This window comes from Fonsecaea nubica (genome assembly GCF_001646965.1).
Source record: "Fonsecaea nubica strain CBS 269.64 chromosome Unknown Scaff60, whole genome shotgun sequence".
NCBI classification, from domain to species: Eukaryota; Fungi; Ascomycota; class Eurotiomycetes; order Chaetothyriales; family Herpotrichiellaceae; genus Fonsecaea; species Fonsecaea nubica.
In genome coordinates, this window is record NW_019173733.1 from 80789 (window position 1) to 102216 (window position 21428).

General features: G+C 52.4%; 4 protein-coding genes across 4 annotated transcripts; 2 read left to right on the forward strand and 2 right to left on the reverse strand.

The window, feature by feature from the left end:
* Nucleotides 1-3999: 3999 nt before the first annotated feature.
* Nucleotides 4000-5133, forward strand: AYO20_08030 (hypothetical protein; the record flags this gene model as incomplete). Its single annotated transcript, XM_022646312.1, has 1 exon — nt 4000-5133. One exon carries the CDS (start codon nt 4000-4002, stop codon nt 5131-5133), a length of 1134 nt encoding a protein of 377 aa, XP_022497707.1.
* A 6096-nt stretch (nt 5134-11229) lies between these two features.
* On the reverse strand, nt 11230-14451 carry AYO20_08031 (hypothetical protein; the record flags this gene model as incomplete). The annotated part of the gene is made up of 1 exon (XM_022646313.1): nt 11230-14451. One exon carries the CDS (start codon nt 14449-14451, stop codon nt 11230-11232), a length of 3222 nt encoding a protein of 1073 aa, XP_022497708.1.
* Nucleotides 14452-15083: 632 nt separating this feature from the next.
* AYO20_08032 (chaperone DnaJ) lies at nt 15084-16765 on the reverse strand (the record flags this gene model as incomplete). Its single annotated transcript, XM_022646314.1, has 2 exons — nt 15084-15279; nt 15330-16765. 2 exons carry the CDS (start codon nt 16763-16765, stop codon nt 15084-15086), a joined length of 1632 nt encoding a protein of 543 aa, XP_022497709.1.
* Nucleotides 16766-17198: 433 nt separating this feature from the next.
* AYO20_08033 (hypothetical protein) lies at nt 17199-20543 on the forward strand (the record flags this gene model as incomplete). Its single annotated transcript, XM_022646315.1, has 3 exons — nt 17199-17236; nt 17310-20289; nt 20364-20543. 3 exons carry the CDS (start codon nt 17199-17201, stop codon nt 20541-20543), a joined length of 3198 nt encoding a protein of 1065 aa, XP_022497710.1.
* Between the last annotated feature and the right edge of the window lie 885 nt (nt 20544-21428).

The window sequence follows — 21428 nt, forward strand, 5'->3', positions numbered from 1 at the left end:
TGATATTCATTGTTATGGTTGGTCCACTCACCTGGCTTATCTAGCAGATTGCGCAGATATCTATCCAGTCATGAAAGGACCGCGATTTTTGCAGTAAGTGACGAAGATAGCAATGCAGGTTTGTCTCGAGATGAGTTACCTCAGGCTGAACCGGTATCCCATAGCTCCAAAATCAAGGTGCCATTGTCGCTGACCAGACTATGTACTACTCGTAAAGAAACAATATTTCGGCTTGGGTTACGTTCTGGCTTCTCGATCGTTGGCAACACTTAAGAGATTTGTGGAGAAGTGGGAATATGCCGTGCTACCTCAACCCACCCATGCTTTTTGGGGGCATCCTGGCGTGCATCCTTCATCATTTATTGGTGAAGCCATGTTGTCGAATCAGACATGCACGGGGTATCTAGGTGTCCCTGGTATTTTGTCCTCGTACCTGGGAAACTGTGGAGCCGGAAACGCATGGGATGGCACAATCCACTGTGTAATTTTCTTTGCCCAATGTCGTCTTCTGGGGGCAATGATGTAGCAATCGGCATCTTGACTCATGTTCAGCTGTCAGGAGTGACGATGGTGTCGCTGACTTCTATTCAGCAACGCTTCGGCCCTATTGACCGATGTGGAGAGGCGATCGAAGGTCGTTGATTATTCTCCGTGGGATTTCCCTTTCTGAACAAATAATTGAACTCTGCTTTGACTTACCGAGTCCAGTCGGGTATCCGGCTCGCCGGCTTCAAAGGCCAGAGGGAGAAACATCGGAGGGGTTATTAGCAGTCGGCGATGAGGCCGAGATTCAGCCACAAATTCCGTGTCAGACTGAGGCTTGACACTGATCTTGCAACAAGTCCATCGAGTCATCCCTTCAATTCCGCCGCAACCCCCCAAGGCGATAACCAAAAGCCCTAAGTTGACCCGCCAGATGTCCCGAAAGCACCAAGCCTCCGAGACAGTCAAGGGAAATCCACCAGGTGTCGTTCAAGTTCCCACCCTACTTGACCGGCAATGCCTAGTGGCCAGTGAACGAGGAACCGAGATTTTGCATGTGCCTGGGACTCTGGAGGAGCTGAGGTTATTGTGCGAAGCGCCACCTTGGTATTTGGGAAAAGGCGGCACTGTCCATTCCGATTCAGCCACAGTTTGCCCCAGAATTAATGATTGCTGATAGCAGGATCTCCGCGAGTCGGAGAACCCCCCCTTTCCGGGGCCTTCTGACGCGTTCCATAGACCATCTTGTCGGAAGTGGCCTTAGAGCCAGTGAGCAGGAGGTGGTCGTGACAGTACCGAGTACGAGTAGGTTATACTCTACATGTATCGCCGAGGGCTGCTCAAATTGCGCCATTCCATTGATAGTCCGCTTTCGGTCGGTGTGTCGGTGTCGGTCAGCAGTTCGCCAACTCTATTGACTTTTTGCTCTCCGGCTTCTTGGTGATGACTGTACTCTTGTGTAGTGTCCGCAGTGCGCTTGCAACGGCGACCCCGTTGTGGCGAGAGATGTGAAATGGGCAGTAATAAGGTAGTACTGTACTTCGAGACCTTTGACAAGACACCGAGTTCCTTGTTGTTATTACAAAGTAGAGAAGTATAATTATTAGCCGGGTGGTATTGCTACCTATTGCGGTGCCCGGCAATCACCTCCCGTCTGAGTGCTATCTTGGGTATGGGCTCGCACACAATATTCCGAACGAGGACAGTTAGTTACGTAGACAATCACGACAGGGTGTCATGCCTAACAATCCCGATATCTCCCCTCCCCATCCCTTCGACAGTTTCCGGGATTTTCTCGTGGAGTGGAAATCTGTCCTTAATTCTCTCTGTCAGACCGACCCGATTCCCGAGTGCCTCGGATGCGCCCTTGTCACTCTAACGCCAATCTCGTGCGGGATGGTACTTGTGTGCTTCCCCATCATTTTTCCCCAAGACGGAGAGTTACGCTGGATCTCTTGGGTTACCACTGATCAAGAAGTATCTTCTGCATCAGGAAATACCCTGCGAGGGCCAGTACCTATGAGTACTTGTAGCTCGCCCGTACGGACAAATGCCAGAAGTAGAAAAAGAACAAATTGGTTAGTGGCCGGAATATAGGCTTTCCCCCAGAAAAGTCGATGGTCGATGATGCCGAAGACGCACATCTCTGGCTGTCTCCGTCTTTTCGGGGGAACGCATCCCAGCCCGATACTCCGAAAAGCCGCACATTTCGCAGTTCGCCGAGACTCCCTCGGGCCCCTCCCATCCTTTCACGAAGAAGTGAGCAAGGGGGGTGCCTGTTGAATTCCAGGCCCCCAAAACATGTCCATTCGCTACTCGAGTTTCAGCTTCAGCTCATCCGGCCATCCTTCCCCGGATCATCATCGCATAAGGCCCAGTGCATCATCCCTACTTTCCCATCCTGGACCATGTTCAGGGAGAAGACAAACCAGGGTGTCAAGGGGGAGAGGGGGGAGAGCAAGGGATGACGGGAGAAGAAAAGGATGCCATGTCATAACATAGTTCTGTGTGTGCACCTTGTGTGAGAGTAAGAGATGCACCTAGTAGCTACCCAGATAATGCCATAATAGCCCCAAGGTCGATGGTCGATGCGAAGAAAAGACAAAAAGCAACCTTCGCCGGGCTTCTCATCCCCTCCTATCAGCTATCAGACTCTCTCCCCGGGGGGGCGCTGTTCTCCTGAGACGTGGCCTTCCTTTCCTCATTTTTTGGGGGCCTTTCAAGGCTCTGCGTGATTGCCGTGGCCTGATAAGAAATCGGCGCTAAAGGACCCGGGGAACCCACCATCGTCACTCCATTTTTTGTCTTTTCAAACCCATTTTTTTTTTCATCACAGTTCCAGATTCAAGGGCCACCTGGGCCACCTGGACCACCAGGGCCAACAAAGTGCCGTGCCTTGCCTTGTTGCCTGGGCCTCTCGCCCTCTCGTCCCTCGCCCACCCGCCCTTTGGCCCTTAACGAGAGGGTCATCCTCCCCCCATCATTATTTGTCCCACAGTTACAAAGCCCGCCTCACAACTTTTAACTCACCCACGGTTACATACAACCGCCCGCACACACATCACACAGGGCCAACCCCTACCGAAGCAAACTTGAACGACTCGTACAGGCTGCATCCACCGACCACGACCACGACTGGTACCAGCGTTACCTCCCACATTCCTAAGGACGGTAATAACTCATCAAGGGGGTGGGAAACAGTCACAGGAATCATCACAGCTGGTCTCTTCCTGTTTCTGCATCCTTCTGTCAGGGAGAGAAAAAAAATCATCTTTCATCTCCCTCTCTCAGACACACACACGCACGCACAAACCTTCCAAACCGCCCCCCAGTCATACAACCCCCTGTTCCCCCCGGTCTCCAGTTTTTCCACGTCCGCAGTGCCGGGTAATTTCCTCATTGCCATTTCTTGACGCTCAACTCATCATTTCACCTACTCAACTACCTAAAGCAACCTATTTTTCTCCAACACACGGATCCGGCTCATCTCTCATCCCAAATCTACTCCTGCATACCTGACAAAACGCCGTCCACCCCGGGCCTCCTCGTTTCTTCTCCTCTTTTTCCCACTTCCTCCCACCCCCCTCTCTGAAACTATTCAATTCTCTGGCCACACCATTTCTCTGACCTCACCACCAACCACACCACCCTTTTCCAACTCATTCTCCCTCCCACGCTACCAGCTCAATTGTCGCCCAATCCGCTTTCTACTCCAATCTGCGCCTTTCTCGAACACCCCCGGGCCCCGACGGTTCTGGTGCATGCGTCACGCCGGGTTCGGTTCAACTAAAGTACTAAGTGGATGATTCACCCCACGATAAGCGATCATCTTCCTGGGGAACACTCTCTCCCTTCGCTCGAATGCAACGCTCTTCGTCTGCAGTAGACTTTACTGCCATCCTCAATCCTTCTTCTCCCTCCTCCGACTCTCCTTCCTCTTCTCAACCTGTGCACGAGTCCACCTCGACGAACCCTCAATCCAACCACCCCTCAACCACCACACAACCCGACGGTAACATGGCAGCCGCTGTCAGCCTGATGCCGACGGCCATGGGTGCCCAGGCTCCCAATCCAGAAGAAAGACAAGATCTTCCTCGACCCTACAAATGCCCTCTTTGCGACAGAGCCTTCCACCGCCTGGAGCACCAAACCCGACATATCCGTACGCACACTGGAGAGAAGCCTCACGCCTGCCAGTTCCCCGGCTGCAGCAAGCGGTTCAGTCGATCCGACGAGTTGACTCGACACTCGCGCATACACAACAATCCCAACTCGCGAAGAAACCAGAAGACTCACCAAGTCGCCGCCGCCGCCGCTCTCGCCGGCCTCCAGGATGGCTCCAACCAAAACTTCGCTTCACAGGCTCAGATGATGCCGCCGCCTAGCAAGAACAATATGCCTCGGTCCGCCCCTACTTCTGCTGTTGGCTCCCCCAATGTCTCCCCGCCTCATTCTTTTGCCGTTCAAGTCCCTCACGGCGGTCAGATGTCATCTCATCTTGGACTCTTTGGTCGTAGCGACGACCGGAACTCGATGGACATCAATCTCCTGGCGACCGCGGCATCTCAAGTGGAGCGAGACGAGCACGTCACGAGGGTTCCCTACCAGCATCAGCACCATCTGTTCAGCCATCGATCGCACAACACCAACGGACGTTTGCCCTCGCTATCGGCATACGCCATCTCGCACTCCATGTCGAGATCACACTCCCAGGAAACCCATGATGACGACCACCGAGTCAAGCGCTCGAGGCCAAGCTCGCCCCATTCAACAGCCCCTTCTTCCCCCACCTTCTCTCATGAGTCGATATCGCCCACTCCTGACCATACACCGCTTGCCACTCCAGGACATTCGCCACGTCTGAGACCTCACGGCAGTGACCTACAGCTCCCAGGACTGCGCCACCTCTCGCTTGGACACACCCCTCTACTGGCGCCCATGGAGCCGCAAGCTGATGGATCCTACTCTCACATCCCCCCTCCGCAACACTCGGGCCCATCGATAGCAGATATCGTCACTGGAGCGCAACGAAAACTACCCGTGCCGCAGCTCCCGAAGATAGGTGTGGCCGAGATGCTTCATCTACCAAGCGGTCTAAGTTCAGGAGAATCGAGTACAGCAGCATCGATCAATGGCGACTTCTCGAGGTGACCGGATTATAAAGACACGGGCGTTCTACGGAGTCCGCTGTGGTCTACTTGATGACGGGTGTGTTCAATTCATTTGGCTGATGAGCAGCTCGCTTCTCTTTCCTTGGCTGGATTTTCTTTTTCTTTTGTGTAAGGGGCGTTGTGGTCGTGACTATCTATTTATACGGAATGAAGCCCTCGGCCCCAGTGCTAGGGACACGGGGATGAATTGGAGAACGATATCACAGCGAGGAGCAGGTTATAGACGGATACGGACAACCAAGGGGGGACTGCGCCGCACGAATGCGCCCAAATAGAGTGGTGTTTTATTGGTGAAGGGATGTATGGTATGATGGGTATCAAGCCTGGCAAACGTGCGCTCCTAGAGTTTTGAGCAGCCAATCCCCTGTTTACATGTGTAATTTTGAGATAGCCAATTCAACCTTACGAATGCTAAACATTTTCTAGCCCTTGATTTGGTTCGACTTGCCTGTGGTTGTGTGGCCTTCTTCCCGGACTTGGGCTCTGCGAACAAGGCCGCCAGGGATGAGCCAAGAGACTCTCCCGGGTCAAGGCCTGACTGAATCTGATAATGCATTCAGCTAATCATTCAAATTGCACCCTTGCAACTCCAGTATTTCACTACTCTGGTACAACCTCTAGAACGAAGTACCCGACAAACCCCCCACAAAGTCGTCTCCGCGTCGTCCGGGAATTCTAGACAGATGAGTCACGGTGCAGCCTAGCGCCTTGTTCATTACCACAGCCATGGACGCTGTTCCAAACTCCGGACTCATTTCAGGTAGAAGTCTAACAGTATGTCAAGGGGGCGAGACGAGAAAGGGCTCTGATCTTGACACTCGAAGGAATCCAGATTCACACACATGATCAATGGGGGACTTGGTGGTGGGGGATGGCACAACTGTCATGAGTGAGCAGAACAAGTGAGCGGACCACCAGACTCAGCAGCACCTTCGCTTTGCCTGAGAAAGTATTGGGACGGAGACACCCTCCTGTGGCTGTTCTCGTCGCAACAACCTGTCTAAGAGCACGTTTCTCCCCCCACACTATGCAGGGCTGATGCGGACGTGTGAGTCGTGATCAGACCAGCTGAAGGCGACCGAGCCACGGGCCAAATTCCTGCCCTCAACGAAATTTGGAGGCCGACACGAGGTTCTCGCGGCTTGTCCAACATTGGGACCCGAACGGGATCCCGTGGTTCGATTGCTCCCCAGACAAGCAACCCGAAGCCGGGGAGGTGGCAATCGCGGAGTCCCCAGCCTGTGTCACTCGCGACTCGAAAAGAATGCGGAGGCAGCGTCGGTCAAGGTGCGATCTAGCCTTTGCATCTTGCGAGATGGCGAACAGTTCTGGACCGGACGAGTTACACATCCACTGCAACCTTGGCTCGGTGCGGAATACATTTACCGTATTGCCGGTTCCGACCAGCCGATCCATTCCATCGCTACTCGTAGACTGACAGAAACCCGAGGGTCACGCAAGTCAGTCCAACTGACGCAACGACGACTAATGACTTTCTGACCAGAAAAAATCAATGTCACCAGCCAAACCTTGCCGTGCTGATGCTTGAAGAGAGCGAGCCGAGGGTATATGCTCGGGCGATTTTCAACTGGACCAGGCTTACAGTGTCGATCGAGATGAGATGGACGTAACTGTGGAGAAGATGGTCAGACACACGGTGTTTTGAAAACCCATTCAGCCTATCGAGCCTGCGAAGCCCTCTATACCGAGACCGGAACATAGCCTGAGCCCATCTTTGCTACGAGTCTAACGACTACCTACGGAATGCTATGAGATATCTTCACTCTCCGTCAACTCTGCAACCTCCAATCGCCTCGCGCAAGCCAGTCTTCCGCCAGCGGCTGCATTCGGAATTTGTCCACACACCAATGTCTCACAGCGGTCAAGACAAAAGACATCAGTGGTTGACACCTGTCATCGCTTCTGACATGTCTCAGCGCAGATCCTCTTCCTCCTCCTTTTCCCCTGGAGGAATACCTTCGGACGAGGTACATGTGTTGTCCGCACTCTTTTCGCCCGCCACTAGCAAAAGGTCTGTCCTCGTGTAAGAGATGTGCAAAAGAGTCGGAAATTGTTTCGGGATTGTGACACGCGGTGACTGGGGACGGCCCAGGGACGAGTTGAACGAGGCGGGCGCAGTGTCGACTCGGTACATAGCCCGCGCTTTCCGCGATTTTGTCGTCGTCCTCCCCCACACAAATCTAACTTCCTGCACCGATCGCCCGCAAATGGCGGAGAATGCGGCATTCGTGTTCCTGCAAGCTTCACGGGCGCCACGCCCCACCACCCAGTGCGCTCGTATCTTGAGTGGGAGTTTCCAGGCCCTAATGGGGGTTTTCAAAGAGCCTGATTATCTTTTTCACCTTGGCCTTTTTGGGGGAAGGTTGACATCTGCCGCCCCCTCCCCCTTTTGCTCTGTCTTGATGGGAATGGGTAAGCCGAGCCGACCACTTGTTACTGGGAGAAATACCAGTACCTCGAGGGCATTTGGCTGGCCGAAGTCAACCGACAGACTACGAAGTCGTTCCTTATCTTGACATTACCCCATTGAGCCAAACTCCCACGGAATCATTTCGTACCCCGATCCTTGCAGATTGCACATGCGCTGACAACATGTTATTGAAAGGAGCAGAAGATTCCCTCTTAGGAGGCAGGCCTAACCCGCGCCACTTCACCACATGTCAAGTCCTTCCTGCATGTTGGGGCTTGCGAAGGGCTGCGTGGATTGGCGAGGCTTGTGGCAGGTGCCTAGTCACGCCCATAACGTTCGCATGTTTTGCCCGTCACTACGGGGGACAAGAACTGCTTGTCTCAATAAGAAGCCGATCACCCGACGTGCACAGGGCATAGACGAGGGTAGCCGTGACTAAGGCATGGGCTTTGAGTCCTCGGCGCAGCCTCTCACATGCCTCTCAGCACCTCGTATTAGTGACTTCTCAGGGGGACCACCAATACCGGGGCTGTGCTTCAAGTTGTTTGCTACTCATCGCTAGGCAGACTTCAGGAAAGGTCAAGGGGGATTTGCGGTGAGAGGGGAGATCGACAGTGGCCTTGTCACAGTGATGACAGGCACATGCCTTGTTGTCTCGCTCAGATTTGTGATATCGAAATACATGGCGTTCTTGTTCAGGTGGTCGACAACAGCCAGCTGGCCAGCCACCCAGGCCAATGACGACCCACGTCCGCAGCTGAAAAGTCCTCCAGCGCATCCGTCACCTATGAGCGTCCACGGCCAAGTCCATGACAAACATGGCGTGGAGGCAACAGTGCAAACATTCGACAAACAGTCTCTGATCCTGGACACGTCGGCAACTTCACATCTAGAATACCTGGTCTGCAGGCTCCTCTTCGGGGGCCCCATTCGCCCGAAGATTGTTGAGTTGTTGGTCAGCAGCAAGCAGGTGTCAGAGGGTGGACTACGACTGACTGCCACTTTTCCTTGCTGGACGTGCATTTGCGCAGCCTCTTCCACGTCAAAGGATGCAAGGATGCGTTGATCGTGGCGGGTCCGCATCAGGCTCCAAATGCTACAGTCGCCCTGCTTTCTGATTTCGACATGATTCCCCACCCCTCCGGTGCTAAAGAGGGTGTGCGGCGATCGCCAATACTCACAAGGTTACAGACGCTTCAGTCAGTCAGTTGCACACTCTCCGCATTTGTGTCAGCGAGTCGCTGCACACAATTTTCCCCATATTATATGTTACTATACCCCAAGGGCTTCGGAGCAAGCTGCTCGGACTTTTCCATTTTAAAGTCTTGTGGGGAAGAGGATCCAATAACCCTTTACAGATTCCAATCACCCACACTTGTCCCCCGATCCCTGCCTTCTGTCGTCATGGTCTATCCATTCGATTGAAATCTCGCAGGCTTGTAGGAAGGACTTCCGCGCACATCCTTGGGCTCGGTCAGCTCGACATGGTGTATCCTTCCTGCTCCTCTTTGCCTCTTTGTTCTTGATTAGGAATAGGCCAAGGGGTACTTCTCTCCCTATTACCCCAGGTTTTTCAGACATGAGGATCTGCTTCCGGCTGCCCGAGTCGGAACAGTTTCAACCCCGACCGTAATACCTTGCTACTCTTGACATACAGATACGACATTGAGGGAAACTGTTGGGATTGATGGCTTTCCACCCTTGCGTCATGGCTTCTCCGTGCAACAAACCAAAAGGCCAGTGAGGTGTGAAACAGTTGTCGGTGAAGCAAAAGCACTGCGCATGGCCCCATATACCCTGCTAAGTACCCTACGGATGGTGGTTCCGGTGCACGATATCACGAAATAGTTCTATCCATTCAAGCGAGTGGCGTTTTGAAGATGCCGGGGACGGGTGGCAATCCTCTCCACCTGCATCAAGACACCAACGGAGACAGCTTCCCGGCACTTGGACGACGACGAGCGAACTCGTACGTCTGCATGCGAGACTTCAACCGCCACGGACAGTCCGAATGCAATTTCTCCAGTGATTCATGGTCAACTCCGCTTTCTCAAACCCTGGGCAAACCAGTGCAAACCAAGTACACTTCTCCCCCTCGTATGCTGAGGAACGTCGGTGTGTCATGAGCTCGCTCCATTCCCTGGACACAATATCCGCTTCCTGAGATTGGCTGGAAACAAAAATGCAAAGGGTCCCACTCTTACGAGAGGACGCAGACATGTGCGTTCTACCTACTCGGTACATGCCTGTCGGTAGGTACGAGGAGGTGTGTCGGGCTACGCTCGTCGTTGTTTTCGCGATGCTTGGAGACCAGATCAGCCTCACGCTGGAGATTTTTTCCACTTCCCACTGCTCAAGAATTTCCCTGGCTGCTCCCCCAGGGTGTGGGCAATGGGCACTTGAGACCCTGTCACTGTCTCACCCGCCGTCCAGGACTTCAAACAGGACTGGACAGACAACCTAACCCGCTTCAGAACTCATCCTTTTCGAACCCTTGGGACCAGGACCAACAGCAAATGACCGACTCACTCTCCCCCTACGAGTACGAGTAGGCCAAAACGAGACCCCTCGTAAAAGCACTGATTTCCACCCTCCCATATTCTGTTCATATTTCTGTTTCTGTTTCTGAACACGATCTTGCAGGGATCGTAGGGATATTTGCCGCCTCCTCCACCCTTTTTTGGGCCAGAGGCACTCACCATCACCATTTCCTGGCTACGCATTCGCACATCGGATGTCCGCAGCAGCCAGGCCACGCTGGTGGTTTTGATGTGACAGACACAAGACACAGCGCCACTTCAAGCCACCTTCCACATCTCGTTTGCTTCGCCCTTCCCATCCCGGGGGGTGTTTATTTTTGTCTCAAGAGGTACTCGTGCATCCCCAATCACACAAGATGTCAGTTGAGCTCGTCACGCCCGTGAGCGGCAACCGATTGATTCCCCTACAAAGTCAAAGGTCCCACACAAGAAGGCTGGCTGGGCCGATTATGCAATATTGATGTACCTCGTACGGAGTATTTGGTGGATGGTAGGTAAGTAATGTCGTCGGGCTACCCGGTCGTGCCAGTGGATCACTCACACAGGTTGATCGCACACATGATCCAAAGTCCAAAGTCCTTGCCTCCCCTCACTCACTTCCAATACATCATGTCATGTCGGGATAGGACTCTCTCAGGTGGTGCTGGAGGAGGAGAAGCTACCCGCTACCTGCGAAGGGCCCGTGACCATTTCTTGTTCTTTTTCTTCACGATTGACTTCCTTACTTTCGCCTTTATCTCTTTTCTTCTTATCCTTTCTGTCGTTTAGAAATGACAATGCCTCAGACGCACGCACTAGTGGACAATATCTCCAAAGAATGAACTTCGCACTCGTAGGTCTCGCCGCCTGAAAGACAGGTTCGTAGCTAGTATGGCAGGGAAAGGTTCACCTTTTCCCTCTCATGCCATATGCATTTGCACAATCGACGTTACATGTCTAGCAAAACGCAGAGCCTGAATTCTGCTGTGTAGCCCACATCTTACATCTCCATTCAAGTTCAGTCTCTGTCATGATTGCGTGCTCTATCCCATGACGAGCCCTTGTAACCGTCATGTTCGTGTCCCCAGCATATGTTTGTCTACAGCATTCCAATTCATCAGCCCGTCTACTTCCATGCACTTAATCCAGCCCACGGATCCTGCTCCTGTCCTCCGACATTTTGCCCACTCCCAACTTGTGCCTGCTGCGTCTGCCCTTGGCCCTGACTTTGGCCTTGCTGCTGATTCGGTTGCCCATATCTGACGGGATGTGTATAGTTCGCGTACCCGCCCGGTCCACTGGCCCAAACGCCAGAAGGGTTAGGAGGGTATTGTGTTGTTGAGCCGCCGCCAGGAGGGCCAGGGGGCGGAGGGGGAGGGACGTAGTTCTGGGGCATATTGTATGGGGACGGCGAGGGTTGATAAGGCTGTTGTTGCTGGTAAGGTGCTTGGGATTGGGGTCCCTGTGGATGCGGCGAAGGAGTTTGATAAGGTGCACCCGGCGGAGGCGCGCCTGGTTGGAGGGGAAAGGCATACTGAGAATACTGGTGGCTTGGGGAAGTGAATGCCAATGGTTGGTGATTTTGGCCAGCTGGTGGGAAATATGTATTCATGGAACCGGGCGGAGGTGAAGTGATTGGGGAGAAGCCATAGGAAGCCTGCTGCTGGTTCGGTGATGCAACCGACCTCGAAGGGTAAGCCATGGGATTATAGCCAGAGGAAAGCGGTGCTGCTGCCCCTTGAGCAAAGGCATGCTGAGATTCAATCGGCGACGGGTTCGTCGGCTGCGAAGGAGGCTGGAATTGATTTGAATATCCATTGGGTATAACGGGGACCGGCGAATGACGGGGAGGGATCGTAAAGCGCGGGTCGGCGTTTGTGGTAGGGTGTGTTGGTGAGACTGGTGCCGGCGATCTGGAAGCCGTTATGGGTGGTAGAGGAGGAAGAGCAGGAGGGTCTGATTGCGAGGGCGACGTCGCCTTGGGTTCCATCGACAAGCGGTTCATCAACTCTTGCATTCTCTTTTGCTCGGCAGCAGCCTGACCATCCGCCGAACTGTTTTTGGCCTGTTCGATTTGATGAAGCAGTTGCGCTCCCTCAGCTCGGCGATTGCTGACGAAGGAATCAACGTTCTTCTCTAGACTGTCGACGCTTTCCTTCATCTCGCTGTAGAAGCCTTGTGCACGCATAAGTCCCTGTATCAGGTCCTCGTGCGCATTGAAGACTCTTCGATACTTGCTCATAACACTGTTCTTGCTCTTTTGTACGGCATCGTACCTCTGCTGGTCTGACCGCACCCGCTTATCTTGCAGCAAATCACCGTATGTCTTGGTCAATTCTTTCAATAACGAAGACTGTTTGTGGACGGTTGAGATGAGCCGATTTTGGTGAGAGCGGAACTTCTCGAGCTCGGCTTGGAACAACTGGTTCTCTTGGTTCGCGATGGCCTTTTTGTTCAGGATGAGCACATTTGATATGTCGTCGGTGTGGACTTTCTCCTTCAAATCTTTCAGGACCTGCATCCGTTCGCGTTTCACGAGATTGAGTTTCCGTAAAAGATCTTCCACTTTGGCGATCTGGTCTGCAACGGACAAACCTCCCTCCCCGTAGTCCTCGTCGAGAAGCGTGCCTTCGTCTGCGTCTTTGGCTCTGTGTTTGGTCCCAGACCCAGCCTTAATCAACGCCTGTTGATACAGAATGTCGGCCTCGCCATGTTCGCCTGCGTTACGCATCTCTTCAAAATCACTTTCATACTGCCGCGCTGTCGAGAAAAGTTGCGCGTCACTGTTTCCAGCCTCATCCACCGTGTCGCGGTAGCTCTTGATATCCGCTCTCAGTGTCGACGTTAACCTCGAACTCGGTTGCTGGGTCCAATCGGCTCCATACTTGGATCGCATCTTCTCGCACACGCTCTCCTCCATGTCCAGTTGTTTCGTGCTTTTAGCCAAACTATCCAACACGCTCTGCTTGTCTCTCTGCAATTGTTCAAAAGCTGCTGTAAAAGGTTGCTGGTTCGCCAGTTCTTGACACCACTGTTCAAATTCCCTGTCTACACCCATTTCTTGTTCGAGCCCGCCCTTCAAGACATTGAGACTATTGGGCAGCTTGAGATAGTCGAGACTGGCAGCCATCTCTCCATTGGCTTGTTCAACCTTCTCCGCCTCGGATCGAATCAACTTCGCCTTCTCTTCGTCGTACATACTTGCTGATTCTGTGACTGACATGGGGACAATTTTCTGAAAGATGTCCGGCCCGATGATCCTTTGGATATCCTGACCTTGATATAGCTCGGAGAGGGGGATGGCTTTTGCCGCCGGGAGTTTTGTGACGGGGGCCAAGGACGCTTCTGGTGGAACGGTCTGGTGGTATATGAAATCATTGTCTTTGACTGAAGCTACCAGCTTCTCTTGTACACTCTCCATCTGTCTCCGGGTAATTGACTGTAGCGTTGAAGCGGTGTCAGACCCGAGATTTGAAGCAGAGGGCGGTGACGAAGGAAAGGCCTTTGCGAGTGAGTAGGCCTGCTTGCTTGACTTCTCTGCCAGCTGTAATCGCGCAACCGCAGATCCCTGTTGATTCGTCTCCTCCTCTGCCAAAGCCTGATAGTACTCGGCCAGCGAAGAGAAGTGTAATGCTTTAACCTGGATCAACTTCAACCAAGAAGACTCAAACACCCCTCGTGCATGATCGGATTCAAGACCCTCCTTCGCCTGGCTGTACAGAAATTGCGCTTGTGCAGCAAGTTTGGCCAGGAGTGCTGGTTTCTTTCCGTCACGGACTTGTTTTTCCATAAACACTTCCTGCGCTTGGCCGAGAACAATGTTGATGAGGGTTTTAATGGTGTCTCGATTTAAATCGGTGGACGGCGCATGGAGGAAGTTCTCGTTAATGTAGGTGAACATGCCTGCAGATGCTTGGAACGAGTGATAGGCTGTCTTGAGGTCCTTGTCCTCTGACCGATTCTGGGCGGTTGCATGACAGGACAAGACAGCGGCTATGTTGAAGATGACAGAGGCCTTCTCAAAGGCCAATGAGTACTGCGATGTGGCGGCGCGCGTAAAGGCATCAAACCACTGAAAAGAAATCTTGATGTGCGCTTCATCGATGGGGAACCGGAGGTCCAGCAGCTCTAGTTGTCCATAGTATCTGTAGAGCAAGTCTCTTCCAGATGCCGAGTCGGCGCCTGCGCCCCTCATGTCTTGCCGTAACCTGTTTAACGTTCCAATCTCTTCGACATATTTGCTGGGGTCGTCTCCATAACTCGTGCGGATATACTGGGACAGTGGTTCGACCCAGCTCACCTCCGATGTGGTCTTGAGCGGGCAAGATATCATGGGCGCTTGCACCATCTTGACGGTGGTGGGGGGTATGTTTCGGGGAGAGAGGGACGAGGGTAGTGGGAGGGTATAAATTAACGCATCGAAGGACACAACTGCAATCAGATAAATCAGTCTCGAACGGTCAGACGGTCCAGGTGCGATGGCCAGGCGAGGCGACTCTGGAGATATGTCGACGACACATGCAGGGCAATGCGGATGAAGTTGATTGATCGACGTCCCGCAACAAGTGATGCGAGTCTGAGACCCACTCGGCAGTATCGGTCAGGCAGCCTCGTAAGGAACTGGTCTCATTCGCGTTGTACGAGATTTATTAGGTACTCTCTGGGGGCTATATCACGTTTAGCCGACTCTTACGGTCGCATAGAAGGTCATTGCTATATCAAAAACTTTTTGGCATGCTTTTGGGTTTCCAGGCAGCACCAGTAATTGTACAAGTAGATGGGAGTTTTGAGGCTAATCGAACACACCACCAGTGTACACACACACATATACAGCACCGTAGACTCTTTCAAAAACGTCCCACCCCAAGCAATATGCAAGTCGGAAAACCTCGCTGGAGGTCAAAGTCTATCGCCGTCGCTATGAATCGTGAGAAGGCAGGAGATGGGTATTGTAGCATTCAAAGATCAATGCGAACGAAATCAACCGGACCCGGATGCCTTCTTCGGCTCATCCTCGTCTTGCGCTTCTGCTTCTTTCTCTTTACCTGGCTTGTCTGGCTCTAGATTATCGTGCTGGTGGGTAAGTCGATGCCAGGTAGATTTGAGGAATCCTTCGTTCTTGTGATCAGCGGCCTTGTTGGACGGTTTCGATGCTTTACTGTCTTTGGCAGGCTCCCTGTGGGAATCAGTCAACGGCCTGCTCGTTAAAGTCTTCGATCCACTCACTGCTTGTACTTGTCCAAGTTCATGATCCTCTTCGCCGTCTTGTCGCCCATTTCGTCAGCTAGCATCTCAATAATAGTCCGCTGGTTGGCCGTCAGATATTTGGGCATCTGAACTTTGAACTCCACCCTAAGGTCGCCAGAAGAACCAGCACCGCGTCCACCAAGTCTCTTCATACCCATTCCGGGCAGTGTTATTCTGTCATTTGTTGATGTTCCTGTCGCAACCCTCACTTTGACTTCTCCATCCAGTGTAGGCACAACCACCTCCCCCCCAAGTAGCGCTGTCGTCAAAGGTATCGAGGCGGTATGGAGGATATCGGCCCCGTTGCGGCTGAACCTGGCATCTGGCGCTACCCGAATGAAGACGTACAAATCCCCGCGCTGGGTTCGTGCTTTGGGATTTGCTGACATTCCGGTGGGAGGGTAGTCACCGGCACCGGCCACTCGTAGACGCATTCCATCCTCCACTCCACCCGGGATATCGACTTCCACCGTTTCTCTCTTGCGGACCACTCCATTACCAGCGCACGTGTTACATTCGGAGCCTCTCGGTATAACAACTCCAGTCCCACTGCAAGCATCGCAGGAAGACGCCATCTGAAATCCGGCCTGCATGACATGGATCCTTGTACCGGTTCCATTACAGCGTTTGCATTGCTGCCTCGACGAGCCCGGTTTCATACCGTCGCCTTTACAGGTGCCGCATTGTACAAGAGGTGTGATGGTGATGTTTTTGGACACGCCCTTTGCAGCGTCCATGAAGGATATGTTTGTTTGTACCTCGATATTCTCCCCCACCAGAATTTCTTCCTGGAAAGGCCCTCCGGCCCTCCGCCCGCGGCGACCGCCAGTGAACGCGCCAAAAAGATCCTCAAAGTTGAACTCCGCGCCAAAGCCTCCACCAAACCCGGAGAAAGGGTTTGCTCCAGCAGCTCCGGAAAATGGATGCTGGTTCCCCGCGCCGGGATGAAAGCCGGCCCCTTGATCAAAGGCCGCTGCACCGTATTGATCATATGTAGCCTTCTTTTGAGGATCGTTGAGTAGCTCATATGCTGACTGCGCATCCGTGAATTTCTCCTTCGCGTTAGGGTCTTTGTTCGTATCTGGGTGGTATTTCTTTGCTAGAGCGTAGTATGCTTTCTTGATCTCAGATGCGGTAGCATTCTTTCCAACCCCCAAAGTCGCATAAGGATCATTCATAGCCTGGAAAGTCGTGGTTGCGGAGAAGTGTCGGACTTGACTCGACGGCGGTCGTGAGCATATTGATGATCTTTGTATTGACGGTCTTTTAAAAGCGGTGGCATCGTAGAATCTCCTTGTTTGAGCTTTGCGAGTAAAGTTATTTCGTTGTCGAGGACGTTGAACCGTCCTTAGAATCGTCCGCATAGGAAGCGGAGTCGCTCCAGCCCATGCGGCTGGGCCTGCTGCGAGATTCATGGAGAATTGTTTTCAGAATATGTTACCAAAACCGAATTGAGTGCATCGAGTCGAGCAGTCCGCCGAAGCCGAGTCGCGAGGTATCGCAGGATGGGTTTTTTAAGATGCGTGGAGTTGATGTGACTGGTCCTCCTTCGAAACTTCCAGGCACTTTTCGGCATTTTTGCTCGGCAGAGTTTCCAAACCAAGCATGGCCGATACGATGATATCAAAGACAATTATGCGAAGCAGAGTATTCGCAATGCACCATTGCCTGCTTCAACTTTTGCCCTCCCCCTCAACTCCCCTCCTTCGTTGTTCTTGGTGGCCTGCATCTGACTTGGCCGCTACTCCATCCCTTCTCGCTCTCCTGTACCTCTGCATTCTCCTTCATTCCGACTTGGGCAGAAGCTGTCCGATCCTAACAGAGCATGCTTCGCGGCCAAACGTTACCATGGAGGAGCGCACTCCGGGCCAGTTCACGCCACATCTGTAGAGACTGCAGGCGACAGCTTTTGCAGCAAAATTCATTAGCGACCTCCGCGACTACTGTGACTCCCTCGAGTTACCTGTCTATCGCCGCCCAGAGGGGATTACAAATACGCCAGTTCACCTCTCATCCTGCTCGCAGGAAAGACAAGCCTCCAGAGGATGATGCGCTGCCCAAGAAAGAAGAGGCCGAGACAAAGGAAAAGAAAGTCGAGAATGAGCTGGATGACGCACCACGGACAGAAGATGCTGCTGAAGCCAAGAAACCCCCCGCCGAGCCGCAGCCGATACCTCAATCTGCGAGCGATGGCCGACCGGCGGCTGCAGGAGGCAGCGGTAATGACTCAAGCACAGGAACTGGACAGAGCTCCGGTGCTGGGGGCGATGGTAGCAGGCGTGGGCGCCGGAGCACACAGATATCCAAACCTACCATTCCAGAGACCTACCCACAGGTCATGGCTATCCCCATCGCGAAGCGACCTCTATTCCCGGGTTTCTACAAAGCGATCACCATCAGAGATCCCAATGTCGTTGCTGCGATAACAGAAATGATGAAGAGGGGACAACCCTACGTGGGTGCATTCCTCTTCAAGGACGACGCTGCCGATAAAGACATCATTGAGAAGATGGATGACGTCCACGATGTAGGCGTCTTTGCTCAAATCACCAGCGCGTTTCCCGTGCACGGTGACGAACACAGCTTGACTGCGGTTCTATACCCACACCGAAGAATTCGAATGACTGCCTTGATGCCACCATCAACGACGGGAGACGGGGCTTCGGTGGTCGAAGTGCAGACTGTCAAGGAAGCCAAACCTAAGACCGATGGCACAGACAACAAGGGCGATGTTGTGGCAAGCTTCGAGGAACCTAACAAGGACCAACCTGCACAACTGAGTGTTTACGAACCCACTGCTTTCTTACGCAAATTTCCTGTCTCACTAGTCAACGTGGAAAATATGACAGAGCTACCTTTTGACAAGAAGAGCGGTGAAATCAAGGCGCTAACATCGGAGATTGTCAGTGTATTCAAGGAAGTCGCCAGCCTCAACCAACTCTTCCGAGATCAGATCTCCGACTTCAGCGTCTCACAATCCGCGGGCAATGTGCTTGAAGAGCCAGCCAAGCTAGCCGACTTTGCAGCGGCAGTTTCTGCCGGTGAGATTGGAGAATTACAGGACGTCCTGCAGACAATGGATGTTGCTCAACGGCTGCACAAGGCTCTTGTCGTACTTAAGAAGGAGCTGATGAATGCACAGCTACAATCCAAAATCTCAAAAGACGTTGAGAGCAAGATACAGAAACGTCAACGTGAGTATTGGCTTATGGAACAGATGAAGGGCATTCGAAGAGAGCTCGGGATCGAGTCTGATGGCAAGGACAAGTTGGTGGAAAAGTTCCGGGAAAAGGCTCAAAAGTTGGCTATGCCTGAAGCTGTGAAAAAAGTCTTTGAGGAAGAGCTCAACAAACTCGCACATTTGGAGCCTGCGGCATCTGAATTTAATGTGACGAGGAACTACCTAGATTGGATTACCCAGATTCCGTGGGGCCAGAGAAGTGCTGAAAACTTTGGCATCCAAAACGCCATGACGGTCCTAGACGAAGACCACTACGGCTTGAAGGATGTCAAGGACCGAATTCTCGAGTTTATTGCGGTCGGCAAGCTCCGCGGAACGGTGGAAGGGAAGATTTTATGCTTTGTCGGGCCTCCTGGTGTTGGAAAGACATCTATCGGCAAATCAATCGCTCGGGCGCTAAACCGGCAGTACTATCGCTTCAGTGTGGGCGGTCTGACTGATGTCGCCGAGATCAAAGGCCACCGCCGGACATATGTTGGCGCGTTGCCGGGAAGGATAATTCAAGCACTCAAGAAATGCCAAACCGAGAACCCCTTGATTCTCATCGATGAAGTGGACAAAATCGGTCGCGGTCATCAGGGAGATCCGGCGTCTGCGCTCCTCGAACTTCTCGATCCCGAACAAAACTCTAGCTTCTTGGATCATTACATGGACATCCCAGTCGATCTGTCCAAAGTTCTCTTCGTTTGTACGGCTAACATGACCGATACCATTCCCCGACCCCTCCTCGACCGAATGGAGTTGATTGAACTCAGTGGCTATGTCGCGGACGAGAAGAAAGCGATTGCCGATCGATACCTTGCGCCACAGGCGAAAGAACTTTCTGGATTAAAGGATGTAGACGTCAACTTGGACGAGTCCGCGATCGAAGAGCTTATTAACAAGTATTGCCGGGAATCTGGGGTGCGCAATCTCAAAAAGCAAATCGAAAAAGTTTACCGCAAATCGGCACTGAAGATTGTTCAAGACCTTGGTGAAGAAGCCTTTCCCGAGGCAGAGGCCCTGACGGAAGAGGGCAAAGCTGCCCTTGAAGAGAGCAAAAAGGACGAGTCAGATATCAAAGACACCCCGGAAACGATCGAGCAAGAAACGACTGAAAAGCCCCGGATTGCACTTACGGTTCCAGATTCTGTCCACATTACGATCACAAAGGACAACTTGAAAGATTACGTCGGCCCGCCTATCTTTACTGCTGACCGACTATACGAGACCACGCCACCTGGTGTAGCCATGGGTCTAGCCTGGACAAGCATGGGTGGCGCGGCATTATACGTCGAATCAATCCTCGAATCAGCTCTTTCTTCTTCCAGTCGACCCGGGCTGGAGCGGACAGGTAATCTCAAACCAGTTATGAAAGAGTCGACTTCGATTGCATACTCGTTTGCCAAGCACGTCATGGCGACGAAATTCCCTGAGAATACATTCTTCGACCACGCCAAAATACATCTTCATTGTCCCGAGGGCGCAGTCCAGAAGGATGGTCCTTCGGCAGGCATCACGATGGCGACTTCTCTGCTGAGTCTAGCGATGGACAAAGAAGTCGACCCCGCCTTAGCAATGACAGGCGAGTTGACAGTTACAGGTAAAGTACTTAGGATAGGCGGATTAAGAGAGAAGACGGTCGCTGCGAGGAGGGCTGGATGTACAAAGATTCTGTTTCCAAAGGATAATTGGGGGGATTGGTGCGAGTTACCAGAGGTATGTTTCTCTCTTCCGCGTTTCTTCCCGACCACATTGCTGGGAACGCCATGCTAACATTGATCGAACCACAGAATATCAAAGAAGGCATTGATGGTCATGCGGTTGATTGGTATGATGAGGTCTTCGACATCGTCTTTCCCAACGTCAGCACAAAGGAAATTAACGCTCGGTGGAAAGAAGCTTTGGAGAGAAAAGAAAAAGGGGGCAAAGGGAAGAGCAAAGATGGCAAAGACGATGACGACGATGACTGAGTTGACTCGCAAAGAAAAAAACTACCACTTCTCCCCTGACGGACTGGAACATCTTACGGCCATTCAACATTCAACTTCGGTACAAACATGTCATATTGCATCTGAAATGGCAAAGGGACGGAAAAGGTATATATGCATAGATATATAGATCGGGTTTTCCGAGACCGGTGATCTTTCGACTCGATGTACCTGTATACGAAGGAACAACAGCCTTTGAGCCATCTAGGAGGGCACGGAGTGGAAAGGGTCACGACAAACACTGTGAGACATATTGACGGGCTCCAGGAGCATCTAATACCATTACAGGATGGTATTGAGTTGGTTACGATGTCGAATCCCTTCTCTTCTACCAACAATGTATATTATTCATGCATCATCTCAAGAGGCGATAAAGACATGTTTCGGCCTTCACAGAGACCGAGTTACCTAGTTGTGCTAGTGCGGTGTTTCCGGATGTAAAGTTTCTCATATTTAGCCTTATACGACCTTCCAATGACAGCGGTCCCAATGAAGCGCCGTGTTCCTGTCAGTCTACTCTTTCCATATGCATTGACTTGTCTCCCAGCGGAGGGAGTAATCGTGTCAACGCCTTTGTGAAGATACTTTGATCGTGAGCCCCCGGTTGGGCCGGGAAGGATTTGGCCATATCCCTAGGTATTTCCAGTGGCAACAGGGGCACCCTAGGCTAGCTCCGATGTAGACTGCTCATAGGACTCGATTGGGGTGCATTTCCTTTTTGGGACTCTAGAGTTCATTAGGTTCGCCATGTACTCGGCACATACACGTAGGAAGGTACGAGCGCAGGCACCAACGAGATTGTGCTTACCGACGAGCCCAAAAGCTTCATCAAACTAAGCAACTGCTAAGCCTTCTTGGCCCCATGAG